The 21,860-nt window shown below is 40.4% G+C and overlaps 1 protein-coding gene across 2 annotated transcripts in view; it reads right to left on the reverse strand.

Moving 5' to 3' along the window:
* The window catches only part of DGCR2 (DiGeorge syndrome critical region gene 2), a 49,049-nt gene that overhangs the window by 9,646 nt on the left and 17,543 nt on the right, over window positions 1–21,860 (reverse strand). Inside the window, exons 2-7 of one of the 2 annotated variants that reach the window (XM_068412678.1) lie at window positions 18,263–18,385; window positions 8,700–8,825; window positions 7,212–7,422; window positions 6,160–6,236; window positions 3,454–3,630; window positions 1,275–1,478 (exon numbers count right to left, since the gene is read on the reverse strand). In XM_068412678.1, coding sequence (XP_068268779.1) covers window positions 1,275–1,478; window positions 3,454–3,630; window positions 6,160–6,236; window positions 7,212–7,422; window positions 8,700–8,825; window positions 18,263–18,385 — 918 coding nt within the window. Of the gene's footprint in view, window positions 1–1,274; window positions 1,479–3,453; window positions 3,631–6,159; window positions 6,237–7,211; window positions 7,430–8,697; window positions 8,826–18,262; window positions 18,386–21,860 lie in introns of both variants that reach the window. The other variant, XM_068412677.1, reaches the window with a different exon arrangement.

Consider the following 21,860-nt stretch of genomic DNA (forward strand, 5'->3'; position numbering starts at 1 on the left):
TATTCATGAAACATGCAATAAGCAAGGATTAAAGAACACGACATGAGGTTATCCCAGGTCATCTTATCCTGTCTGCTGGATGATGCTTCGCTGACACTGTTCCTGAAGATAAAAGTGAAGACAAAGTCTTAACTCTCCTGATAAGAGTGGGAGGAAGACTCCTGATTTTTCCCGCTCTTTCACCGACCAACCTGCAACACTAGCTACGAACATCTGTTAAGCTTAACCCTCAGAACGAATGTGACTGACAGCAAGGAGGAGCCAGTGGCCTTTAATGATTACCTTCTGTAGTTAAGACAAATAAGAAACTTCAAATTTGGAAGCCAGTAAGCACCCTGTTTTTGTAACAGACTGAAACAGAAGCCTCTGATGAGAAGAGCTGACCTTCCGTGGTTTCCACAGTTCAGAACAATAGTTTCTTACTGCACTCAGATAAGATCAGGTTATTTTAAAATACCAGGAAATAACAGTATCACAGAATGGTAGAGGTTGGAAGGGACATCTTGAGATCATCTAGTCCAACCCCTGCTCAAGCAGCGTCAGCTAAAGCAGGTTGCCCAGGACAGAGTCCAATCGGGCGTTGAATAACCCCACAGATGGAGACTCCACAAGCAATCTGCTCCAGTATGTGACCACCTTCACAGTACATTCCAAGCAGGATACATTTCTTTTCGCAAGTCTCTTTACAGAAAAATAACCCCCCCCAAAATCTACATCCCCAAATGGTGACTGACCAACAGTTCAGTCACAGTCAACTGAAGACTTTACTGATCCAAAACAAGAAGCTGCACTGAGATACCAAATCCAATGAGCAAGGTTGCATGTCCTGATTATTACTGAAACTCTGTACAGTTTATAAACTTTTGCTTCCCACGATTCCTGCATGCAAACTTCCATGTACATAAACGCTCATGTCCAGAAAAAGATGCTTAATTAGTGCTCAAGAGAAAAGTCTTTTCTTTTCATGGCAACTAAACACAACAAAGGAACCATGCAAGACACTACTAAAAATCCACAGTAGTGTCAACCCCCATACAGAAAATAAGCTACTGCTTCTCCTATACAAGAACCATCAAGGATGACTAATTATTTCTAGCCACAGTCTGAAGTGTTTCATTTCCTGTGATTTGAGATCTTTCCCCACAGGGAGTTTGTACCCAGCAATATCGAGGCATTGAAAGGATGCATCATTTCAAACAGAGTTATACCCAAAGATAACCAAGTTGAGCACTGAACTCATTTTTCTTGACAAAACTGTAGCAGTCAGCTCTTACCTGGGTCTAAACATGTGAATTTGCAGCACTCCTTAGGGTCTTTGCGATACTGCTGACACCCCTGGGGCCGTTCACACAAAGCAGCCACACACATTTCAGGTTCACCGTTGTGACACGTGCAGCTCAAACAAGGATCATTCCCTTTTGGAGTGAAATAGTAGCCTTCATCGACAATGTTGTCCTTGATATCAACACAAGTCTGGCCTAGAACAGAAACGCACATCAATATCCAAGTGCCTGTGAGCCTCCCAGACAGGAGCCCAGTTTATTCTGTTACATTAAGTGATTTGTAAACATAAGCAGACCACCAGTTAAAAGCCACGCCTTCACAGTAAAGCAACTTCAAAAAGGGATCTCCAAGGAGTGGGGAAGGTAATGGGTAGTCTGGAGGCACACAGGGATATTTACTGCTCAAAACTGACAAAGTGAGTTTTAATGGAATTGACACACTTCCAGGCTTCCTCTCCAAGACACGGGAAACCAAACAGTCTGAGAAGTTTAAGTTTCACCGCCAATGCCTGCTGCAGCTCCCTCCCTCTCTCCCGGTACTTAGGAAAATTCAGATCTTCTCTGGACCAAACCTGAAGGACACTCTTAACAGGCCAGGCCTAAAAAAGGAAGCCAGGCAATAGTACTTCCACTGCCCTAGCTGCATCTTGATCCCTGCCCGGAGGAAGTTTAGCTGCCTTCTGTCCACTGTCCTTTCCTCCCACTGACCTAAAGGCAAGGACCAAATCCAGAGAGAGGGAACACAGCGTTGGGACCTGCCAGCTGAAGCAACTGCTCGGGGAGGGCGACCTGCCCCTCCACCCTACACACAGGTCAGCTGGGAGGGTCCACAGGGAAGTTCAGACTGGAAGAGACCTGAGGAGGTCAAAGCAGGGTCAGCTACGACATCCCAACAGGTTGCTCAGGATTTTATCTAATCTGGACATAAAAACCTCTGAGGATAGAGGCTGCGCAACCTCCCTGGGAGTCTGTTCCACTCTAGACTACCCTCACAATTAAATAGTTTTCCCTGGCATCGATTCAAATCTCTTGTTTCAACTTAACGTCCCTCGACTCCTGCCACTGTAAAGAGCCTGGCTTCACCCTCTGGATAACCTCCTTGTAAGTACCAGCAGGCTGCTATCAGGTCCCCTGGAAGCCTTCCCTTCTCCAGGTTGAACAAGCCCCATTCCCACTGCCTCACCCCAAAGGACAGGCACTTCAGCCCACATCACCACCTTGCTGGCCCCCACTGAGCTCACCTCAATTTGTCAAAGTCTTGTCAACATTTTCTTGCACTGCAATGCCCGGAATTGGACACAGCATTCTTCTGCTCAGCTTAAACATCTGACACCCTCACTCTCTGGTTAATATTTTGGCAGAGCTATCACATTCCTTACAACATCATCCCAAAAAGATGACCAAGAAGGTCATCATTTTGACTAAACATATGTCCTTCAATATCAGATTCCAAGATTTTGTTACATCTCAAGGTGCAAAAGCAGGCAAAGAAAGGCTGAATTTTCCTCCCTTGCCATTCTGAAAGTCTTTTTGCTGCTTTAAAGAAAAAAACAAACTAGAAAAACTTCAAGAACTGCAGTAAAAGTTCAACAACTTTTCTCCTTCTTGCAAAGAAGCACCATCAATACCAGGTTATCTTAAATATTAGCTGAAAATATTGCCAATATCTCTGTTGGTATAAAGTCTTTTGGAATAAAGAAATGCAAGATACAGAATGAAAGCCATTTTTTTCACTTTAAGTCAGTAGTTCCACTTGCTTTTTCTTCCCCCTAGGTCTAATAATTGGCTGGAAAGAATTTAATAGAATTTGCTATATTCAAAATAAACCAGAAATAAGTGTTTCCCCATTTTCATGTGAAGTTAATAATTATAAGAGTGATATTTACTAATAAGGTGGGGTTTTTAACTTTTTTTTTTCAAGTACACTTTATTTTGGGGCTGATATAGCTGCTTAACAATCATTTTTTAGTGAAAATCTGTACTGTGGCTGACAACCACACATTATGATGCTCTTATTTATTTAAATCAAGCAGAAATTTAACTCCTCCCCTCCATTTTTTTTATATTCACTGGGCAAAAGGTAGAAAGGATAACTAACCAATTTCCCCATATTTGCTATATGCATATTTAAACACACGACACAGTTAAAACTGAACTAAAACCAACTTACTCCTTTTGCAGAGGAATGAAGATTTCTCATAGCAGTTTTCAGCGTACCAGCTGTGTAAACCGTGGTGCCGAAGGGTAGGAAAATGGAAACACTGAAGCTGGGCACAAAGAATGTTTTCATTTTCAGACATAGCCGTACCAAAGATAGGGTCAGGGGGCAAAAATACTTCTGAAGAGCCTAGAACAAGATGCATTGGTATAAGCAGCCTGTGGGTACGTAAAGCTTTAGGAAGGCTCTGTAATGTCCCTCACTTCATGCACACCAACTCTGCTACAAGCCACCCTCCTCTAGCTTTAGCTGCCATTAGCAGCACTCCTCCGGGGGAAGGCAAACCACGGGGAGAGAAGCGGTGACTCACAGAGAGAAGAGGCTGCTGTTTTCACAGTCCTGGGTAATTTGTCATTCTGCACCAGTAGGAGTGATGTTCTGATACCTCTACAAGTGCTGCTTTCCAGAGTCCCAGGGGGTTTGCCTGCCAACAGCTATGCACCCCTTCAAACAATGCTGACTTTGGCCACGCTCGCTACTAGTGGAGCAAGAACCCATACCAATCTTGTATCTGGCACTCCAAGCATCTACTAGGGCTTCCAAAGACGTGTGGACATCTATCCTGTGCAGCACACTGCAGAGAACAAGGCTGCAACGCCGCTTCGGCTGCTGCAGTGGTGCTATGGACTATTTGGTCCTTCCAACTCACGTAATTGTTACAAGACTGTATTGTGATGGGTTCCAAACAGTGCAAGAGGTGTTGAGGGCATTTGATAACTTTTAAAATATTATTTCTGACCAGTGCCTCACTTCACCGTTAAATCTGCTGGTATGTAAAGTTGCAGAGATTAATGGGAGACAAAGACACAGCAATTGTGCAAATTAGACTATATGTTTTCAGAAGCCTACTTTCCAAATCCATGTGCTTAAACATTGATTTTAACAGCTCGTGCAGTTAGCATATTATGCAGTGTTCTCACATGATGACCCTTTCAAACAGTTAGGTATGATGTTTTTTTGTTCAATTTTTTTATATGCAGCTAGGTTCTGCTATCATTTATTTGAGGACTTACCTTCCACATCTCCCAATAACGGATTAAAATTTCCAAGCTGTAGGACCCTAAATCACTTTTCAAACAGATACCAGGAATTCAGAGTCTGCCTCACAAGTCAATGAAGCTTAAGTAAAGTTTTCTGGAAGCTACTGAATGCTACTATGTAGTACTATGTACTTTAATTCAGATAGGTATCCCATTATTAAATAGAAAGCTTGTAAACAAAAGAATATATGGTATTGAGAAGGCTTAAATTTATATAATGCATCAAATTAAATAAAACTTACAATAAAAAGAGGTATCATGATTTTTCTATAATTTATGCCTCCCTGGTTGTAAACACTGTGTCAGCAGATGGCAGTGCAGTCAACTTCCCAAGGAGCAAAGAAAGATCCTTTTAAGGAAAGTGATTTTTTTTTTTCCCTTGGGCTTCACAGGAGAAACCTACCTATATAAGCAGTTCTGTCCAGACCAGAAATCCCTGTTATAAGAAAAAGTTGGACTCTCCTCTCTCCCTTTCCCCTGCTGCCCAAAGACATCTTTAGGTGCTTTACTTTAAGGAACTAATGAAAATGTTCTTGCCCCCACAAGCAGCAGCAGTTTCCTCTGAATATTCAGTCAACTCGGTTCACTTAAATGACAAAAGAAATCAATATTTTTGTGCATGGCAGCACAGTAAACAAAAACTGTCATTAGAAAGCTATAAGGGTTCTACTACTTCCCATGTGTCAAAGGAAGTATTTTTCAAGACCCAACCATTTAGCCAAATTCTGTTCATAAGTATGTATCTGTACCTAACGGACAGTTTTCCTTCCAGATTTTCCATTACTGAAAAGTGTATATGAGAAGAAAACTATTCAGATTAGTTTTCAAATGCTACACTCGAATTCACAGTGCTAATGCTCAAAAAAAACCCTTTGTTTTAAATTTTCCATTACCTAAACCAGTAAAGCATTTAGACATTCAATTCTACACATAAGAGCTCACATAATGACTTTAAGATTAACTAATCCCTCAACTGAATTAGTTAAAAATAAAAGGTCTAGAAGCATAACTTTGCATTTTCAGCAGAGGGAGCTGCTTGTTTTGCAATTGAAAAAGTTCAGCCAGTGATGCCTATCAGATTAATGTTCACTTTTTCGTATAAACTGGGATTCAGCAAATTTTGTCTTGGTTTAAGTAAACTATCTGAAGTACTTTAAAATGAAAAAAATCTGGGTAATTCTGAAAAATTCAAGATTGTTTAAGTATATAAAGATCTACCAATTTTTAAAAAGCTAAAACCCCTGAATATCCTCCACTAGTCTGTGCAAATACTAGAATCAGGAATCAGCAGTTCATCTAGACGTTCACCACAAAGCACAAGGAACTACAGAGTAGTTTCCTTTTTCTCAGCTTAATCAAGAGGAAAGCCCAAATAAACTGAAGAATATGCTCTTTCCACAAGACTTCAATGTGAAAAACCATGAAACTTCTTACACTTGAAAATAAGACATGTATCGTGTATTAAACTCTTCTGTTTTGATACTGTAAAGCAAAGCAGTTCCCCTAAACTACTTCAACTCTATCACTGAAAGACATGATGTTGTTCTTGCAAGTAACATGCCTGCTTTAAGACAGTTTCCACAGGCCATTTAACTAAGTAATAATTTGAGAGGCCTACCTTTATAAGCTACTTCCCAGTGACCTTCTAGAGAGTGATTTCGATTGGTGATCACATACTGATATCCAACCCAGAACCTACAAAAAAAATGAGCTTAGATTCTAAAGATACAAGCCCAAAACATACTAACAAATTAAAATAAGTTACACAGAACCTTCCAATGTCTTTATACTTAAAAGCTTTCAAAACATTTTGATAATTTTTTCCTTAATATTTCAGCCCATACATGGGCAATGGAGAGAGAGACACTACAGCTGAGGAAAAGAGGAAAATACTTGATAGTTTTCTAAGTTTACAAATGACAACTCACTGTGTCTTTTATTTATACTCGTAATAAGTACCTTATTCTGTTGTTATGGCAGCAGATACTTCACTATCTCAAACCCAAAAACCACACAAAAGCATTCAGAAGTCAAATATTTTACAAAAATATACAACTTATGTCAGACTGTTCCAGATCAAACCATCTAACTCTCCAGAGACTCGAGATACACCATTACTGAACCACTGCCAATGATCTGTCACAGCAGCCCGTGAGACTGACAAAAAACCCACAAGGAAAAAAAAAAAAAGGAATTATGTTTGTTGTGAACTAACAGAATGAAATATCTAAAGCCAACAGAACATAGTTCTTGCAACTCAAAATGGCTTTTTACTTCATTCTTATCTCAAACTTGCAGCCTTTGTTAGCACTACTGGTACTTAACAGAAACAAAAATTCTGTTGAAAAATGTAAAGATTTATTTCTATACAAGGTAGTGCAGCAGCAAGTCACGGTAAAATCCATCTTCCCTGTTGCAGTTCAAGAATACTAGTACATTGCTGAGACAGCCTGAAAATAAAAAGACTCTGTTTAATTGTAGCCTATCTGTTAATGTTCATTAAAACATAAAATACAGATGGCCACTGCCAAACAGTCAACCAGCAGGCTCATACCGGGTTATTAACCTGAAGTCAATTTTACCATTAGATTTTCTAAGCAAACTGAACTACCAGTGTTTGTATCACACAGAAACCATCCTCATGTAATACGAGATCTTTGTCCTACTCACCTACGCTGGTCCTTTCTTACAAATGTTTTTTCTTCCAAGTCCCACTCCTGTGCCAGGATAAACCTTAGTTCCTGGTCTGCAGTGAAGGTGGCGAGGGATGCATTCACCCGCTGACATGTCTGCACGGCATCCCAGTAGTTCTCCCCATTTAAATACACTCTATAACAGCTGGCTGTGCCCTCATAGTGGTGCCATCCTGTTGGGCACTTTCCTAGGAAACATAAAGAACAGAAGGGAAACCATTCCCCCCAAATTAGGATCTTAAAGATAATGCATCCTAAGCAGGTTATGACAATGCAATGCAAACACACTTGGATGTGTACACACAACATCCTGTGTATACTTCACCTCACCAGGAGGAGATGCATGCATTACAGATCACAGAAGATGTACTTTACTACAGCTTTTGATAAAATTTTTTTAAACGTATTTCAAAAGATGCAACTCCTACTAATGTTTCATTGCACTGTGACAGCCTTTAAAGTCTTTATTAAAGACTGGTGATCTACTGTGGAAGATATTTCCCTGCATGTCTTTATAAATCCAATCAGTTCAAACAATCCAAGTCCAAACAAGCAGCAAGAAGCAGGAAGAAAAAAACCCGAGGTGGCCAATTTAATGAAAATATAAGAGGGAGAAGGCAGGGGAGATTTAGATGTTTTAGGCCTGGAGAGATTCAGAGGCAGCAGTCACTACGAGCTACACTCAGTGGGAAGGACACTTGTAGGACATTTAAAATGCTTCAGATAAGGCTGGGACCAGGATGCCAACAGTGGCACTAGCAGTGCTGCAGGTGAGAGGGCAGGATGACGTTGAAGTGGTATTTTTGAAGATTCCTGACTGATCGATGGAAGTAACAGGGCGAAACCCATCCAGGTGATACATGCTTCCTTGACAGACTTTTTCTTCAGAGAAGCAAGTGAAGAATTTCCTTAAGTTCCCCACTCCCTAAAGAATATTTTTCCTATTAAAAAGGATACAAAACTCACAATATCAGAGATGCACTTAATTAACTAATAATAGTGCAATGTCTTTAAGATCATCTTCAAAATTACTTTGATCAAAATAGATCAATTTCGGTTTTCCCCCACTTTCCAGGGGAACAATCCTCCACAGAAGCTCACATCAAGAGACAAAAGCTAGACTATCAGCCCCGCTGCAGGCTGAAACCATCACTTAAAGCATGAGTCTAGTTTTCTGTAATTGCAATGAGTTATAGCAGAAAACTACAACTCTGGCTTCACAAAAATAGGATTACTAGGCAAGTAGGATTCTTTTGCGTATATTGGCCTGCTATATAAACTATGCAATATAACAGGACGTATATAAATGTACAAAAGCCTTAAAAAGCACTGCACATGAGTAAAATCTGGTCAAAAAAGCCACCTGAGAGAAAAATCTATTACTTTCTCCTTTAAAGAAAAATTAGTCTAAATTGCTAAATTAATTAGCAGAAAGATGGCCCAGATTTTCCAGTCTGCAACTTACTACTAAATCGGACAGGCTGTGCCACATTGACAGTGTGAAAGCGGGTTGTCTCTCCTCCTCTCCCTCGATTGTGCCTGGAGTCCACATTCTCCTTCCCGTGGTAAGTTCGCTGGTCCCCTGTCAAGCCTGGGGACCAGAAGGAATAGTCAGTACTGGTGAAAGATGCAAGCAAAAGCAGATTTCATTTCATTAAACTCTCTCTGGGTTTTAATTCAAGACATATACGGTAAGTAACACAGTCGTGTAAACAAAGATGGTAGCTCCCTGCAATAACAGCGTGGCCATTTTACACAGTACGTACCCAAAATACCGACAACTGAAAAGAAACAACAAGCCATTACATGAGTCTTGCAGAGTAAGCTAAATATTTTGGCAGATTCTCAACAGCCTGCAATTGTACACAGGACTTGATGCTCATCATTTCAGTTGCTGCAGCAAATGCATCATCCCCAGTGCATTCCAGCTGCTTCATTTCTCAGTTGTGTGTTCAAGGATATAAGACAACTTCTCCAATACATTTTCCAACTCATTCTCTGAGATCTAGACAAAAATAAAACCAGGAAAGGAAACCTATCTTCAGCCAGAAGAACAACGTTCTTCATTCACTCTCAAGCTTCTAAAGCAAATCTTAGTTCATTATTTCTGAAACAAAAAATATACACGCCCTCATCTCAGTGTCAGGGCTTCTAAGAGGTAAAAAGTGGATTCAATAACTTAGGAAGAACACAGTGCAAGGTCTTATTGCAGAAAAGGGGCTGGAAGGCTCCACATGCCTACCAGGAGTAAATAAGGAGCACACAGTTCAGGTGGAGGTGCTGCAGGATGGGCCATACCCAGAAAAACTAGCAAGATCATAAGTAGGTAGGCTTGCACGGTGGTGGGGAGAAACCTGTGAGAAAGACTAATCCAGAAACAAGCGATTAACCTTAAAAAGAGAAGAAATGAAGAACCCAAGAATGTAAGCATTAGAAATATCTACTAGTACGTTATTTAATACTACTAGGTGTTATTAAAGGTAAAAGAATTTAACTAGCACAAAGAGCTATGCAGACATTTATTTCTATACAAAAAATCAGCTTATTTTCCTTTAAAGCTAATTAGCTCTACTTAGCCCAGCTAAACCACATAAACCAGTCATGCTCCCAAAAAAAGAAGAGCTACATAGTTGCCTTCAACAGGTTTAACTACATCTGTCTGAAATACATTCAAAACTATGTCAATAAAACTTTCTCCTTTCAGACTATCTTTAAAAAGCAAGAAGTCCACAGCAATTTCATGATCATTTAAACCCAGAGCTGGAGACCGTTTGGTGTATTACCTGGGAGGAAAGACTCCTCAGAACAAAATGTTAGCACTGATGAGCAAAAGAAAAATATCACTAGCTGAAGCCCAGGAACAGCAGAATAGCTTTGCATCCATCTGCCTCTAGCAGGCTGAGTTTGCCCTGGGTTAATGGGATAAGCAAGGGATATTTAATTATCATGTTATCCTAGGAATTATATGACTATAGAGCTCACCCATCAAGAAATGGCTGTGCATAATACACTCACATGGCCTTACAGGAATAAAGTAGTAATTCTACTGTTCAATATTCGAACACACTATTTATCACAGGCAAGAAGTTACTGCCAAGAAATTCAGTTAGTGTACATTTCAAAGGACACAAAATGGTAAAATAATTTGACAGCGAAAATCAGTGATTATTTTTTATTAAAGTCAACCTATTTTTAGTTTTAGAATTTGACTGTTCTTAATCCTAATGGTTCAGTAGCAGTATTTACACTATGATTCTCAGAGTGATACTGAGACACTAAAAAAGCAAATCTTTAATTATAGTAAGACTTTAAAAATAATGCTAATGCTGAAAGCTTTATCAAAGATGAACTGAGCTCAGCCTGGGAAGCTTTATTTTCCCATGGCATTAAATGGTAACAACTAAAACCAAAGAACCAGTAAGAACCAAACACACAAAGAATTAGTTCGCTTTCAGAAGTGAGAGCAGATGCAACACCATATGGCTGACCCTCCACAGCTAAACAGAACGCCCACGAGGACTTAACAACTTACCTCCCCTGGGAATAAAACAGAAGTTCACAGGTTTTAACATGTGAGGTTAAGAAAGGGTTACTTACGCTAACATCTTATATTGATGGAATTTATGCCAGATGCTGTGAAAAATAGCTACACAGATCCCACGCAAAGCAAGTTCAATCAGTCCTCGCCCGGGAAGCAGGACACTCATTCCTTCCTCAGCACCTGCCCGTGGCAGCGGACTGGCCACGAAACCAGGCAGGACTGAAGAGGCAGAAAGCAGCCACAAGTCACTTCTCCCTCAAGCCCAACCCTGTCAGCTGCTTAATATATGGGTGCTCTTCAGCTATTAAATTGCTTCTATTTGTCCTAAATTTCTCTGAGAGAAGCAACAATGATAAGTTTTTCTAGGGCAATAAAGAGATGCTAACAAGCCTCTAAGTCACCTGACTGCCATGAAAAGCCATTTCAAATTCTGGTGGCAAAGGTGTAACTGGACTGGTTTTCTATTGTACTTTTTCAATACTCTGCAGAAGAATTTTCTGTGTACTTTGCTGTTCCTGCTTCCTTTATAAAAATATTTTTATCTTTAAAAATAAATTAATAGTGCCATGGCCTAAGCTTTGAGATGACAACCCAAGCCAGAAGATCACAACCTAACCATTTTGAGTGTTTCAGAAAGGATTTCAGAAAGGAAAGCCATCCTTTTTATTGTGTATGCACACACTTTATATTCTGAAAACGATCAAATTTTGGAAGATCAGCTATTTTCCAAAACTTTTATTCTTCTAGATAGTACAACCACAAGCAATAACAGCAACAGTAGTATTCTTACTACCCAAAGCAGACAGTTCTGTTTCCTTTGACTTCGTACAACTATGCCAGAAATGTAATTTGCTTGTTGGTTGGTGAGGAAAAGGGAAAAATGGGTTCAAGGAAAAAATCATGGGGCATAATTTCTTTTCTCCCCTGAATACTATAGCGTGGTGGACACGAGCATCCTCAAATCTGTTTCCAAATGGATCAAGTCATGATTAGCATTCACCCAGCTCCTTCCAATTTACAGTCGCTATCTAATTCACTCTAGCACTATTACAGACTGAGTACAGTGCTACACAACAGGGAAGCTGCCCAACACTTCTGATGATGTGACTATTTTCAGTTGTTTAAAACTTCAAGCTACCAATTCGGAATGAAAATTTGCCATGCTAGATGGCTCCTACTACATTTTATATTGGTTAAACTTCTTCAGATCTGAATTAAAACAGTTCAACATTTGTTCAGAACAAAAATTAAGAGACTGCAAGGGGAAGAAGTTTTGCTTACATTTCTAACCACCTTTTAGATGAACAACCGCTGTCACTGCAGCGTGCAAAGCACAGCCCCGCTAACTCACAGAATTTCCTGTTGGGGACACGGGAAAAATGGAGGGGGAAAACGTAGTCAAGTTTAAGTCTGAAAGAAATAGGAGCTTGCCCATTACCATAGAGGCTGGAAAGAATTCAGTTAAGTTGTCCAGTCTTCCATGTACATCCATGGAGATTAGCCTGCAGCATTTACCCACAGGATCGCAGCAATGCTTTCTTTGCACGTGGTGTCTCATTAGGGGAAGCCACGCACACATGCAGAGCAGAAGGCTCCTTTTTCATCCCCCTCAGTCCCTCCATCATCCAGACCAAGTAAAAGGAAGCAAAAAGCCAAGCAGTGCAAATGCAACATGAGCCGAGGAGCTGAGACCACACAAAAGTGAGAGCTGGCACTAGCTGAGACGGGAACAGGCTAGAATGTACGTGTGCCGAGCAGCACTGCATGGGGGAACAAACATGACGCCAAATGGAAAACTGTGTTTGGAAGAGCTAGAAGAGAAACTGCAATCTGCCACACACAGCAAGGTCTGATTTGTGCCAAAAAAAGGGCAGGCAGACAGAAGACACCAACTGTAATGTAGAGAGGTCCTTGTAGGGTCAGGACACAAAGGGGTGAACATTGGGATTTGGGGAGTTGAATTAGTTCCCAGAGTTAATGCGTCACAGGATACAAGTCACTCAAGCCAAACCCTTCACAAGGATCACAGAATCACACAGAATCACAGAATCAATCAGGTTGGAAGAGACCTCTGGGATCATCGAGTCCAACCTTTGACCTAACACCCCTGTGTCAACAAGACCATGGCACTAAGTGCCACATCTAGCCTCTTCTTAAACACCTCCAGAGATGGTGACTCCACCACGTCCCTGGGCAGCCTGTTCCAATGCCTAATAACCCTTTCTGAGAAGAAATTTTTCCTAACGTCTAACCTGAACCTCCCCTAGGGAAGCTTGAGGCTATGCCCTCTAGTCCTGTTGCTAGTTGCCTGGGAGAAGAGGCCAACCCCCACCTCACTACTGTTTGTGAAGCAACCAGGTCTTGTCATATTTAATTTTTTCCAAGGTTGGAGTTGCTTCTGTTTAAACATATAGATTCCCAAAATTTACATTAAAAGCTGCCTTGTCCCCTAAGCTTCAAACTTTCTGTCCAGCATATACCTACTGAAAGCTTGGAAAGCTTTTAATTCCACCTGGTAATTTGAGAGGTGAGAGAATTTCAGGACTAAATCCAGTTTTGTGCCTAAAGATGTGGAAATACAGTTCAGAAGTCCCCAGAGAGGAGTTATTCTTCTCAGATCAAGCAGATCCATGCTTTGCGTTATCAATTACATTATGCTAGGAAATAGAAGCCAACCAAGAACAGCATCCTGCTGTGCTGAGCACTAGTCAAAGTAATAGGCTGACAGTAAAGAGCTTATAATTTAAACACCACGAAGCAGGGTAAAAAGGATGTATCATACAGGAGTTCAGCAAGGGCTCAGAAAAGGTGTGGAAATGATCAGAGGTTTTTGTTGTTATTATCTAGCTTTAAAAAAAGAGATGTACTAAAAAGTGCACAAATGTCAAGAGTCACTTCAATCAAACACAATATCCTTGGCAAAACAAAACACAAAGCTGTTCATGATCACTGCAAAACAGTGTGCTGCAGCTGCTGCTTTATGGGTTACGGGCCATACCTTCAGTGGGTCCACAAGGGAGACTCTGCAGACTCACACAGTGTGTATGAGCTGGGGCAAGCGACCTCCAAGTCTGCACATTTCTTCCTGATGCAGTATCTGGGGAAGTCCTTAAGAACAGCATACAAGATGACATTGCTCAAGGTCAGCATCTACAGCTAGCTTCCTAGCAAGATTGTTACTGTATGAAATTAGACCCCCAATCTCAACATAAAAACATGTAATCGTACTGTTTGCCACGGAACTGCAGGGCAGCTCATACTACTGCGAACCACCACTTGCAACTGCTACCCCAGGACCACCGCTGCCAGGATGGCCAGCTGTCCATGGCTGACTGTGGCCTCAGGCTCCGGTGGGGAGGGAAACCTGAAGAATTCAGCTCGCTGAAACTTTCCAGTGTTCTTGTTTCTGACCAAGCAGGTCTAGAAAACAGTCCTGAAAAACACCTTATAAAGGAAGAATGTGGCATTAGGCAAGGGTGCGCACTGCAGGGCGAGCTGAAGGTTTTCAAATTCAGATGCTGGGACAAGCCCATGGACAGCTGATGGCACAATCTGATCACTTATTCCTGGGAACAATTCCATTTTAAAAAAAAGTAAATGAAGGAAGGAAACAGAATGATCACCAACGTAATTGCAAGCTGAAAGCCTGGTATGAATAGGATTTATGAAAGGCACTGGAATTTAAGCCATCAGTTCTCTGTTCATGTGTAACAGAAACAAACATCAAGCCTGTAGTGTAAAACACAGGTAACTAGCCAGAGTCATACTAGACCCTGCTCCACTTGTACTGCTGAAAATGAGTTTTGACCAGAAGGCCTGCAAAGGAGGAGGATATTTGGAGAAGCTGATCTGATATTCTGGTAGAAGCAAAGCTGGAAATCCAATGAGCAGTAAAAGGCAAACTGCAGACCCCTTCCTTCTTATGGGTTCAATTACAGAACTTTCATAAAGGTGGAAAATTTACGTTACTACTTTGATTACTTGTATAGAAACATAAGAGGAAGTGAGTAGAAATAATAAATCCCCATTTGTACAAGTCCCTGTTTAAGATATCAATGCCTGTTTCTACCATTTCACAGAATACACCACTTGGGATCCTATTTGTAGGATCAATTACTGTTGATACGGATCAGTACAAAAATTGCACGAGTCTCCACTGCTTAAGTAGAAGAGAGTTGCAGGCACATGCTACATAAACCCTCCCAGCAATTTTTAGTATGCTCACAAGAGCAAGCAGCCAACGCTTTTAGTCTACCAGAGAGATGAATTGAGGGTAATCACTGCTGCAGATTCCACCAACATTTGCGTGCCTAGTGGGAAGGGCATGGGGAATGGCACTTCACACGTCGCAAGTTTGGGACTGAAAGGAATTCCATGTTTTAAAGGAAAATGGTCATTCTGAAAAGAGATAGTAAGAATAAGAACAGCTAAGAACAGCTATGATGACTATCTTCAGAGAAATATATGGTCTAGCAAAAATAGGCATTTCATACACTTATTCAGACTGTCAACGAATTAACGTCTTACCTGTGTTCTGAAAAAATGCCAGAAGAACCTATTGTAACAAAAAAGTCTTAGGGTTTGGGGTGTTTCTTGTACTTCAGACAACACATGATTGCCAAACTAATTTATTAATTAATGATTCCCTTATTTTAATAGGAGCTTTGTTACTAACATGAATGAAATCAGGTCTAAAAAAAGGTGAACTAAACCAACGATGCCGAATAACTTACAACAGCTTTGTATTAAACCTTTGGAAATACCAACATGACTAAGTAGTCATTGAAACACACTTTCATCACCACCACAAAACCCTAATTCACTGCCATTGATCTTTTCTGAGTTGCTCACGTTGGAGCGTGCCATTAGTAGCTCAAAGGCTGAAAAGTAACAAGCTTCCCAATCAGATTCAGAGCCCTTTCTTGCAAGCTTTCTTTTCATGCTTCAGAGAGATTTCATACCTTTTAATTTAAAGACGTTTTAATTCTCCAAGTTTCACAAGTCCAGGTGGTTTCACTAGTTCTTTTAATGTTCAGTCTGCCTTTATTGAAATTAAGAACCTTAATTAAAAAGTATTTAAATTTAGCTGAATCATCTCACGATTGCTCATCTAAATCCAAAGGTATTTTCTAAATTTAAAGCTGCCTCATTTCTTGTTAATTCAGTGGCCAAAGAAGAAAGTTATCACTCCTGAGTGTGACTATGTGCTACTATTGTTAGTAGCATTAGCTCCCCGATCAACATCCCAGGACTTAGTCTCTCCTATGACTGGTCACACATGTGTTGCTTCCCCCAACATAAGAAAACCATGCTCTTCCAAACTTATTCTGACCTCGGATTTACTTTCATTCATGCTATTCCTTTTAATACTCCAGCACATCAACCTGTACTTATTCTTGACAGTTCTGAAGAACACATGCCCTTCAACACCCATTTCGGGTCACAATGCTATCTCACCAATTTTTTGTTACAGGTATAATAGAGTTTTTATATCCTGCACCAGTAGTTCTTGTTCCTCTGGTTTGCTGGCTACACTCCTTGCATTACTGTGCAAATATCTCAGTTCTTTCATAAATGCCACACCCAGCTTTCTGGTTGTTTTACTGAGCACAGTCTTTTCACCAATTACTTATCCAGTTACTCTTCTCATCAAGTGGAATACTTTCCTTCTCTACGCTGTCCATCATTTTATCCTCTAGTATTCTTTATGTATGTTATTCTCTTCCTGCATACAGACATAGCTATGAATCAAGCCTCTCCCACAAGTCTCCTTTCATTTCTTAACTTAAAGTTCTTCTCCTCCTGCCAGGCCGGACAGTCCAGTGAGACCTACACCCCAAACACAAAAGCAGAGCCTATCTACTGAGAAATATTACTTTCATATAATCCACTTCCTAGCCATATAGTAAATATTCTTTGTAACTTCACTTGAGTCAACATCATCGTGTTGCATCCTCCATGCAAGAACTTGAATTGCCGACTAATACACCAGGCAACAAGAGAAGATAACAATACTGTTTTCTACTCATGTGGATGTTGCAGTATTCCCACAAATGAAGCCTTCAGTGCTTTCTGAGTAACTCCAAACATTAACACGACTCTGCTTTCCCCTAGCCATTGACTTCCATTAGCCTCCAGAATTTAATTAGGTCCCTAATTTTTCATATTTGGCCAAAGTTAGCTAAAAAGGAGGAAGAATAACAGCACAACTATAAAAGCATCTTTCTTTAGGACATCCACATCATAAAGAATATCCTTAAACAGAATATCAATGGCACAGCTTAATTTTCAATGTCAGAAGAAACTACCAACAGTTTTTTCCCCCACGCTGCAAACATATACACTCACATAAACCAGCCAAACGTTTTCTAAAAAGAGCGCTGAACACATTCTTTTAATGATTTGTGCGTAGCACACACTGGGGAGATGGCTAACTAGAGCAGAGTTTCAAAGTCTGAGTGTTAGATTTACTTCTCTAATTCCACTAGAAAATACTAATATTTAGAAGAACTTGTTGCTGTAAAATACCAATGTTACTATTTTGTAGCACCCCTCTAAAATAGCTCAAAACTCAGAATGATGAGATTGAATGCTGTGATGACAATGCCACAAAGGTCATGTGATTCTCTCCCAAGCAAATTTAGTTTAGTAGCAAAGAACATCTTAAAACAGTTTTTGAATGTTATTTAGTCACACTGTAGAGATAAAAGTTTTGAATTATGCCACAGTTGAATTCATGCTTTCAGATTCCTGCTTCATTGTTCTTAGCAAAAAAAAATTAGAGGTCCCTTCACTTGTAAGACACACAGAAAAATAGTTGCACTGGCCTGTTTGTCAAGAACAGATGAAAATGTTCAAAATTGTCATTATATATTCACAATCTAAAAAACAAGCACACAAAAATTTTTTAGACAGCTCAGTTTCCAGTAGCTTTAGCAGAGAACGACTGCTGGTGATAGGCTCCTGAAAGCGTATCCTCACAAGAGGTTACGAAGAGTAAATACACCAGCTTGTCTGGCAGAACAGAGTTCTCCACTTAAGCACAAGAAGCATAATCAGAACACAGAGCAATAAAACAAGCTCTCTACCTAAGTCCAACAATGTCACCCCGTACAGCTTAAGTGATATACTCATACAACCCCAACTAATTCTGAATTTAACCACAGGCGTGTGTGTCATTTTGGTTTAACTGCAACATGATTTTTTCCTTGTCATGAAAGTCTCTTTTTAGACTAGAAACTTCCCCATCTCCAGGATACCTACTCAGACTATAACAGTGGAAGGATAATTCAGACAAGCAAAAAACTGTTTGTAGCATTAGTTGCACAAAATGAAGAGAAGCCAACTCAAAGTTTGTTAATAATGGGTACAGTTCTACCAAACAACCTCCATTTTCAAATAAAAACAAGTAAGAGATCTTAATGAGTCAAAGCACTGCTGCAAAACACGTTGACACTGAGATGAGCGGTCTTCTCAGCTTTGCTTACCTGGGCAGTCAACTTCATCACTCTCGTCCTCACAGGTGGGCCATCCATCACACTGCCAATTTGAAGGGATGCACTGGATGGTACCACTCCGACACGCAAACTGCCCTGGGATGCAGCGGAGCTCTAGGAAAGAAGAAGAAAGTTGTGCTTTATTTGAAGTGTAATTTATTCATGCAAGTCTATACATATATTAATCATCTGTCATGTAACACACCACTGAAGCATATGGACAAAACCTCTGGATAACTCAGCCTGTTAAAGACCGCTTCGTTTCAAATCACTTCCATGTTTTAAACCGCATGTTTGTGATTTTAATAGACAGGAGGGCCGGCTTCCAGTGCCTGGGAAACACTTCTGACATCTGTAGTAAAAACTTCCTGATAAAGATACCATGTGAGGAGCTATCACCATAGCCCTACCCATTTAATTCTTGTGGGGCACTGAGGACTACTTGTTCTCTTTTCTCAGAACCAACGTTCAACGCAAATATGCCATGGTAGTTAAGTGCTAGATTACACAATAAATTCAGAATCCTATTTCCATTCTAACCACTATGTACGCCAGGACCCACCAGACTTGCGCAAACGTCCAGCCTGATTTAGAGCCATTTCATAAACTATTTGTAAAGTTACTTCTATCTCCATGAACATGTTTTCACTTTCTAGCTTAAGTTCTTTCGTAGAATTTCTCCACATGAACACATCCTTTACAAGAAACTGTCAATATCTGCAAACATGTAGTTCCTGCTTCTGCAAGAGTACTGCCTACTTGCCATCATTATACTGTCACACCTAATTAGCATTATAAAAAGTACAATTTTTTTTCAAAGCTTTTTTATATCAGTTCCATCTATCAAATGCCAGAACCTAATAATTCAGCTTCATTTCATGTCCCTCAAAACATTTTGCGGGGAGGCAGAATCTGTCTCCACAAGTGAACAATTCTAAGCCTGTTTACAGATGGCCAGTCCGCAAGTTGTCACTAGCATCCATAGGCTCACTTTTGCACCAGACCATCACTGTCCATCTTTCTTCTTTTGTCAATTTTCCAACCAATGTTTTAGAACAATTTAATACATTTTCCTCTCAGCAAGCTACAGTAATCTCAGGTAAACTATGTCTAGAGAACGAGCAACATTTAAAAAAAAAAAAAAAACAAGAAAAAAATGTAAAAAAAAAAGTAAAATTCACTCATGCCTGATTTTGAAAGAATCAAGTAGGTAACTGTTTTGCAGGAAGAAATCTCTAAAAGAAAATCTAAAATACAGGTATGTATTCTCTCATCCACAGTTTACAACCTAAGAAAATTGCTGTTGTTACCGTCTCGAAACACACATCTAAACTAAATGAATACAGAAGTCACATTAAGCATTCAGACAACATGATCAGGCATAATAAAACCAGTCATCACGCGCTCTCAATCAAAGCTGTACTCGTACACCTAGTAATTGGTATAGGATATTGATAGCAGGCTTCTAATGCGATGTTAGACTAAAATCCAGTTCTAGTACTGGTTTCTCTTCAACGCACAGACCTGCTCTTCTAGAAAAATAAAAACAGGCCACATCCTCTTAGCAACCACCTACTCAGAGCAAGCATTCAGGTCACAAAATGGCTAAGAACTCACACAGACCTGCTAGACTGCTGCCAGCAACAACAGACCTTACAGCGAGACAACAGTGTTATTCACCCGTTTCCAGAGTTTTACTCGGACCAAACAGCTAACAGTGAAAGAGCACACGGGAAATGTAAAAATAAATCAATCAATCCATCTACCACCTTAGGTCATAGTGATTCCCCCCCTCAGTCCCCAAACAAAAACTGAGGTAATTTATTTAGTCCAAAGAGGGAAAGAGTTTCTGATTAGGGGAATAAAAGGTTAAGCTTCACTTGCCCAATGTAGCAAGAGAGAAAATGTAAAATCTATCTTTAAGTTAGGAAAAAACTCCCAACAACTCAAGCTGAAATTTAAACTATTCAAATTTCAAGTTCACAGAAAAGCCTCAACTCTTCAGGAAATCATTGCAGCTTCTTTCACCACTGTTGCGCAGTGTCAACACAAAGTGGAAGGTTTCTTAGAAAGTTCTACTATTGCAGCTTCAAGTACAGAATTTACACTGGAGCCTGTGGTAGATTGTTTTAACATGTGAAAGACTACCCTCAGCCCAGCTATGCGTTTCCATTGCATCCACCTGCAGTTAGGGCAAAATTCAACTCAAAATTCAATACTTTAAATGAACTCCTAATTTTTTTACACCCACCCTGTGAAGAGAGCTATTCTGCAGCCCTCTGGTTTCATAGGCAGCATCCACCAGGAAAGCACTACAAGCCAACATGCACATGGGAAAAACCATAAAGAATACTTCTGCTCTGTCTACAATTTCATACGTGCTATTACTATTTTATGTACAATTACATATGACTGGTTCAGATAAAACGATGACTCCAACCCAATATTATGGGCATTAAAATAATGCCAGTTACATGCTGTAATGTCATTACTTCCTGTATTACAGACACTCCTCTCGGAAGAATGTGGATACATGGAAGAGTACAAAACACTTCTATTAAAACACCATTCAAACCAACTAGCAATTGTTCCCAATGGAAACCATGCTATCTCAGAGGCACTAATTATTTCAGACTGAGGCACACGAACTGCTATGCAATTCTATTGAAGAGGGGGAAAAGTGACACTGAAAGAAATACTGTGAAATGAAAATCTCCATATTCTATAAACACTGCCAATAACAGCTCCTGCGCCATCCTAACCCAGAGCCTGTATCTGCATGTGTTATTGAACTACCTAAATCATCATTCAATTTCTAGAAGAGTTTCATCTGAATTGTTTCGCTTCCCTGTGCTGCCTATTGTGGTTCAGCACAAAGAGAAACAAGATGCAATCATCTGTGAAAATCTAACCGCCTCCTTCTCTTGCGTTCAGGGTGGGTTTGGACATACCCCGTGGCCTCCTGGAGGACTGACGCTTAAGATCGGTTCTTTCCAAAATGGATTTCCATGAAGGGCCCACCAGACACTAGTGGGCTGTCATCCGGACAAGGTACGGCAGCAGGCAGGCTGCTCAGCACCACGGCCCCGCGGCGCCCAGCCAAGCAAGGGCCACCAGCCACCAGCCTCCCCCCAGCCCCGTGTGCCCCACACAGCCCTGAGCCAGGCTCACGACTCCCACACCAGAGCACATCAGCTAGCCAGGGCAGCTGCCTTCAGAGGTCAAATACAGACATAAAGATAGATGGAAGCCTATAACGAACCTGTGAGATACTCAGCCAAGGAACAGAGACATTTGGGAGAGGTGAGGATGCACAGGATAGGTGCTAGTCTCCACAACCCAGTCAGGCATTTCATTTCAGTAACCTATTTTTAAGTCAAAACAGCTGAAAAATGAAAACATTTCAAGCCTGTCTCTTTACTGCAGAAAAGGCAAGTCATGCTGCCAGCAGCAGAACAGGATTCAAGAAGACATATGAGCACTAACAAACAACAGTACACTCAAAGTAATCATCCATCTTTCCTGAAATGTAAGTAATTACTTAACACACACTCAGACTTTGTACTTTCCAGGAATGTCCTAAATAAAA

This window comes from Nyctibius grandis, chromosome 14 (genome assembly GCF_013368605.1).
Source record: "Nyctibius grandis isolate bNycGra1 chromosome 14, bNycGra1.pri, whole genome shotgun sequence".
Classification (NCBI taxonomy): Eukaryota; Metazoa; Chordata; class Aves; order Nyctibiiformes; family Nyctibiidae; genus Nyctibius; species Nyctibius grandis.